The sequence below is a fragment of the Ceratosolen solmsi genome, unplaced genomic scaffold, assembly GCF_000503995.2.
Source record: "Ceratosolen solmsi marchali unplaced genomic scaffold, CerSol_1.0 scaffold1, whole genome shotgun sequence".
Classification (NCBI taxonomy): domain Eukaryota; kingdom Metazoa; phylum Arthropoda; class Insecta; order Hymenoptera; family Agaonidae; genus Ceratosolen; species Ceratosolen solmsi.
The window spans coordinates 1,491,082-1,497,351 of record NW_011948415.1 but is presented as its reverse complement, the minus strand read 5'-3'; the positions used below and the strand labels follow the sequence as shown (position 1 = coordinate 1,497,351).

At 42.3% G+C, this 6,270-nt stretch overlaps 1 protein-coding gene across 1 annotated transcript in view; it reads right to left on the bottom strand.

Moving 5' to 3' along the window:
• LOC105369041 (T-box protein H15) overlaps positions 1–6,270 on the bottom strand; it is a 51,842-nt gene that overhangs the window by 32,660 nt on the left and 12,912 nt on the right. The window contains exon 2 of the mRNA XM_011508282.1: positions 88–362. Within this exon, the coding sequence (XP_011506584.1) occupies positions 88–362 (275 nt within the window). The remainder of the gene's footprint in view (positions 1–87; positions 363–6,270) is intronic.

Here is a 6,270-nt window from a genome sequence, read left to right as displayed (position 1 = left end):
CAACGACAACGACAACGACAACGACAACGACAACGACAACGATAATAACAACAACAATAACAATAATAAGCGATCGAATGTGAGAACGGACCTGCCAGTTTTGGTGATGATCATCTCGGTGCCGAGCTCGTTGAACTTGTCCCAGAGGTCCTTCGTCTCCAGATGGCATACGACGTGTCTCAACTCTTCGCAGTTTGAGCGTTCCTGGAGGAGGGGGTTGAGGGGCGAGGGCGCCTTGCCAATGGTGCTGCCGGTGTCGTCGGTCTCGGGCTCGTCCTCCGTGTCGACCGACGACTCCTGGATCTGCTGGGCGGCCGCCGGCCCCGACGATTGCGCCACCCCGGAAACGCTCGGCTCCCTCTCTGGAATAGTCAAAGTGTATTCGTGTAGTATAGGAGGACGCGTGATTTTCTTTTCGCCGCTACGCTTTACGGGTCGCTTAACGACACCGCGCCGGAGGAAATGCTATCCTCGTGACGCCTTTTTTCCGGGCATCTACGTGTCAGCGACGACGATTTTTCATTCGTTTTCGCCGAGTTCGTCGTACTCGGGACTCGCGTCTCCGGTTACCGGAATAAAGCGACTGAGCCAAAACTATATTTCACAGGAGCTTCGTGTTTTTCATTTTTTCCTTCCTCATTCTACTTTTGTTTCTAGTTTTTCCATTTGTTTTTTTTTTTTTTTTTTTTGGTTCATTTTTCGTCTTCTTCCTTTTTTTCATCTTTCCTTTTCAATAAATAGACGATTAATAACGATTGCCCATGGCATGTTCATTTTCAAAACGAGATGGATGGAACAGCTTTTTTTAATGATTGTACGAGAGCTTTGGTTGAAACGGAATTGGTCGCCGAAGGTTCACGAGTTTCGTGTAAAACATTTTCATTATAAAAATAGCACTTATCGTTAAATAAATGTATAATTTCACTTTATCTCAAATTACAAGTCCGATCGATTAAAAGTCTTTTATAATGATATGTCAGCCCAATGGCCCGCGATTATCTAATGTTATGCGATAAATAATTAGCAGAAATTTAGAAATACAGTTTATTTCGTAGGAGAATCATTATAATTTAATGAACACTAAACATATAAATTGCTTACACAATACCGAATCTCGTTGCTTGTAAATTAATCATATTTATGAAGTTTTTCTTTTTTTTTTTTTTTTTTTTTTTGCAATAATTGCATATCTAGTCAAGTGTAATTGATGAACTATATATCAACGTACATAACTTTTTGCGAGTTCATTTACAATACTAATAAAGTTTTTATTTTGTAGAACGCGTGCTTTTATTGTCTACTTTATTTTTCATTTATGAAAATTACTTCTTTCCAATTACGTTTGAAATTGCAAATTCGTTATTGTATTTGGAAATAAAGTGAAAGTACCGTTAGACTATAAAATTTATACTCTACTTTTGTTATGTATGGTGAATGTCTTAGGGTAGCATAAAATTTTATGTATTACTTTTATTCGACAACTGTCATTGATTATCGTAATGATGTTTATATTGTCGAGTCTAATAAATGAATTTAAATTTCCTTATAACGCTTAACGGTTCTTTTTAGTCTTAAACTAAAATTTTTGTTTTCTTTCTTTTCGATGAACTGTAGATGATTATGTGGAGTGTTTCGAAAAAATCACATTTACCGTCTGTCTTTTCCTATAATCAATTAATTAATTTGTAAAAGGCCGAAAATCGTTGGGCGAACGAAATGTAATGAAGGGACAAACGGTTATCAAATAGTTATCCTGTTGCCAATGCCTTCGTAAACGAATGATTCTGTTGACTTTGAGGAGGCAAGGGACTGAAAATAATACACAATTTTTGTTTTCTCTCTCTCTCTCTCTCTCTCTCTCTCTCTCTCTCTCTCTCTCTCTGTGTGTGTGTGTGTGTGTGTGTGTGTGTGTGTGTGGTTGTCGCGTGCGTACGTAAATAGATTGTTCAAGCTCGAGTGCAGAGCAGCGATTATCGTTCAAGAAATCCCCGAAAAACGTAGTCTCGCTCCTAGTCACGATATCTCGTTGAAGAAGATGTCGCTTACAGCCAACCAGTGCCATCCTCTGGCATTCATGTCTTGGCGTAGCTCGCGAAATTAATTCAATTTGGCCGTCGTCGGGAGGCACGGGGACGTCAATTCGTCACGGGTCTTGGCTCGTCGCGGCGCATAATAGCGCGAGAAGAACGAGCGGCCTTAATTCGAATTTATGGCTCGGAGCCGTGGTTAGGTCCCCGCGAGCCGACGGACGGAGCCAATTAATGAGCCAGGACTCGTGATTTTCGCGCTCCCGTCGAAATGTACATTGTTGTTGGCTCGACCGTCCGGAGAGGCGCTCAAGCCGAATGAAGATGGCGTCGACTTTCCGGCTTATTTGGCTAATTTAATTCTCTCACGACGGCGACGTGTTAATCGGGAAATTAGGATTTGAAAGGTGAGGGTAGGCACTGGCGGTTTGTGATCTTTGCGATCGGTTTGCGAATGATTTTGGTTAAAATCGAGACGAGTAAAACGATAAATCTTTAATTTGTAACATAAGATTAATCTTGTTACATAGTGGCTGTATTAATTTTATTTGTAACAACTCTTTGATTAAATATTATTATTCATAGGCTCTTAACGTGTAATTGCTTTTCCGGTGTTGTGTAAGTGAGGTGTTCATCGTGCGCTAATGTCAATCTAGCCGTCATTAGTTGAATATCCTGAGCTATTGTCAGGAAAGTATTAAACGCTCAGCTATGGAAAATTATTAAATTATATACTTGGCGCAACAGTCGTTAAGGCCGTAGGTATTAATTAAAATTAAAACTCTAGCCACTTAGTGCTTAAGCCTCGTCGCTACTGGATAAATATTTCCAAAGTAATAATTATCAACGATCCGTTGCTATATATTTTGTGATTTTTCGACATTTTGTTTACGCTCGAACCGCACCGAGTGCTCAACGAATAGTAAGAGTACGGATGAGAGACAAGACAATTAGGCTGCGATTGAATTTATGCGAGTGGCAATTTATAGCGCATATGACTAGATTTATCTCATCGATAAAATGATGTGACAATATAACAAGGTGGGAATAGGGAATAATAGGGAAGCTCGAAAAGCGAGATAGCGAATAAAGTGCAAGAGTCCTGCCTCGATATCGGTGAGAGGAGGGCAATGAGAAGGAGGTATGGCTCGAAGAGGATTGCCGATGTTGGTAGTGAGGGGACGGCGAAGACAACGCTCGAATCGACGAGTGAACTATTGCGTTGTCGAGCGATCGACATTCCTGGACAGTCGACGTGTGCCAGACGGTCAATTAATTCCTCGCACGGACGAGGAAAAGGCATCAACGTGTGCCCAAAATTAATAGCCGGCACCTGACGCGGGCGCGCACATTTCTTCAAAGAAAGACACACGAGAGAGAGAGAGAGTAAGAGAGAGAGAGAGAGAGAGAGAGAGAGAGAGAAAGAGAGAGAGAGCCTCGTAACTACCCATTACCAAGTTTATTATGGTTTCTTCGTGTTACTGCCGGCATCGTCGCCCGAAAGATATATGTACACGCATTTGCACGCGCACATGCGTGCACATTGAAAAAGGAGGAAGCCACATGGCTGCTTCTGTGTACGCGCGTACTTATATGCATGCACGTGTGAATTTTGCGCGCACGCATATGTATATATGCAAGTATGTATATGGAGGATAAGGTGGATAGGAAGATGCGTAACTCTAAATCTGCAACAATGAGAGGTTGCTCGAGAGACCGTTTAATGAGTTGTTGGTCGTCCACGGGAGTAAAACTTTCACTTACTTCGAGTTCATTATCATTAGCTTGCACTCGGCTTTTACTAGTTTAGAAAGATTTCACTCGTCTGATTGAGTAATGATTTATTGAAGCCGATGGAAATTTTGGTTTCTGAAGACACCCTTGTTCTCCCTCGTAATATATTCTAATTTTTCCTCTCAATTATCAACGGCTCTTTTGTACATGGTAATACATAATGTAAAAAATAATTTTTTTTTTTTTTTTTTTTTTTTTTTTATTATTTCGCAATATTGTGCCTGTTGCATCGATACTATACAAATGGTATTATATATTGTGAATTCGAGCGAAGATTGAATTTTTAATATTAACGAATTGTTTATCGCAGTAATTATATACAAGCGTGAAATTGTTTCGAACATTCATGTTTATTTTTATTGTATTTTGATAAATTTTGAGCCTATCACTATGCGAAAGTAAAGGAAAAATAAAGCTCGTAATTAAAGCTAGTATTAAAAATGTAAGGGACAAGTTTTGTAGTAGCAGTAGTAGTGGTAGTAGTAGTAGTAGTAGTAGTAGTAGTAGTAGTAGTAGTAGTAGTAGTAGTAGTAGTAGTAGTAGTAGTGGTAGTGGTAGTAGTGGTGTTGGTGACGCTGGTGGTGGTAATGGTAATAGTAGTAGCAGTAGTCGTATTGGTGGTAGTAATTTCAATGTACCAGTAGCAATATTTAATATTGTTGGAAAGTAATTAGGACTCTGAAATCAAAACTAAGATTATTAATCATTGCTTATTTACCGAGCAAGCACAGAAGCATTGATTACACCATACACATATTACATACATTTCGCATTATCCGTATTTATACCATTCGCTCTCACTTCCCATTCCCTCCCCTTCAAAGATGATATCGAAGGGAAAAACACGACAAAATGCAAAGAGTGAGTGAGGGATAGAGGCGATAGACGAGAGAGAGAGAGAGAGAGAGAGAGAGAGAGAGAGAGAAATATGATCTGGTGCGCCTCAACTAACGCTCTCGACATAGTCGTCTCACCCTACGGCTAATTCAATAAACAATATTACAAGCGTGTTATCCCCGGCCCAACCACTCGGCAATAAGGAGCGATTATACTCATTCGCCAGCGCCGTACACGGCGAGCCTTCATCTAGAATAAAACAGCGAGTGCTTTAATTTCTAGATTTTGCAACGAGGTGGCGCGGAGAAAAAAAATTAACTCCCGCTTGAAATTGAATGTAAAATAATCGAGGTACTTATGCGCAAAGCCCATTATACGCGTATGCATTTATAGATGGGCGCTGGTCGCGACGGTGCGGCATACAATTCATTTGACGCCCGCTGAAGTGCATAAGAGCGCGAGGAGTAAAAATAATACACGCGATGAATAATAAAACGGCGGCGGTGGTTGCTGCCGGTGCTGTTGGTGCCGTGGGGCTGCCCTGGCTGACGTTCCGGCGTATAACATTACCTCACAAGCATAAGGATCCGTTCTCCTCGACTCGAGCCTGCTAGATTATCTGCCAGCTGGCCGTCCCTCCCTCTCAATCCATTTATCTCGCGCTTCAAGCGATCGTTATTGATGCGCGGAGGACGCTTTTCGTCCCCGCGGACTGATTGTGCCCGAATCGGCCCCGGCCCAGATTCCCAAGCTTTCAAAGTATATCGGGGCGTCGCGCGATTAATACCGAGGAGAGGCCCTCTTTTTAATTTACAACCGTCGATGCTCGTCGATTGCTGGTCGCTTGTTTATCAGCCGCGCACCTCCGGCCTTCCGTCCATTATTCTCCCATTGCCCTCCCAGCATCCAATGTCCAATGATAGATTATTATTTGCCTTCGTCCCTCGGTTTTCGTTCGCGCCGGATCTTGCCGATCGCCTATGAAACGCTTCGTCGAAAACTAAAAAGTAAAGCTCTCTCGCTTTATTGGGCTCGGATGTTTACGAAATCGGAATTGCGCTTAACACAAAGTCCCATTTGCTTGGATGGACGGGCCGAAAGTTAATTAATTAACATGGTGACTAGACGAATTTCGATAAGCTTGTAAGTTGATGAGATTTATGAAAGTGCTTTTATAGACTCGGGTCGAATGTGAAAGTTTGATGAAAAAATTTTTCCGATCGCGTGGAAAGCCACTGGACTGGTGACTCAAACTGCTTTATATCGCGCACTCGGCTCCTACAGGCCAATGGTTATAGCGATGTTCGGCAAACTTGTACTATAGTAGCCGAATCGGCAATTAGCGCGGCACAAGTACTCCGAGAAGGACTCGAGCCGCAGGTTTTCTCGTACTTGTTTGTATGTTAAATGTAGAAAGACGTGGCCCGAAGAGATAGGGATCGCGGAGAGTGGCATTGGCGAGGATGGTGACGGGGTAAGGGGTAATAATTGTGGGGTGTGGGGTGTAGAGGAGGGGCGAGAGGATGGGAGAGGATGGGATGGGATGGGATGGAATGGGATGGGAGGAGGAGGAGGAGGAGGAGGAGGAGGAGGAGGAGGAGGAGATGATTCT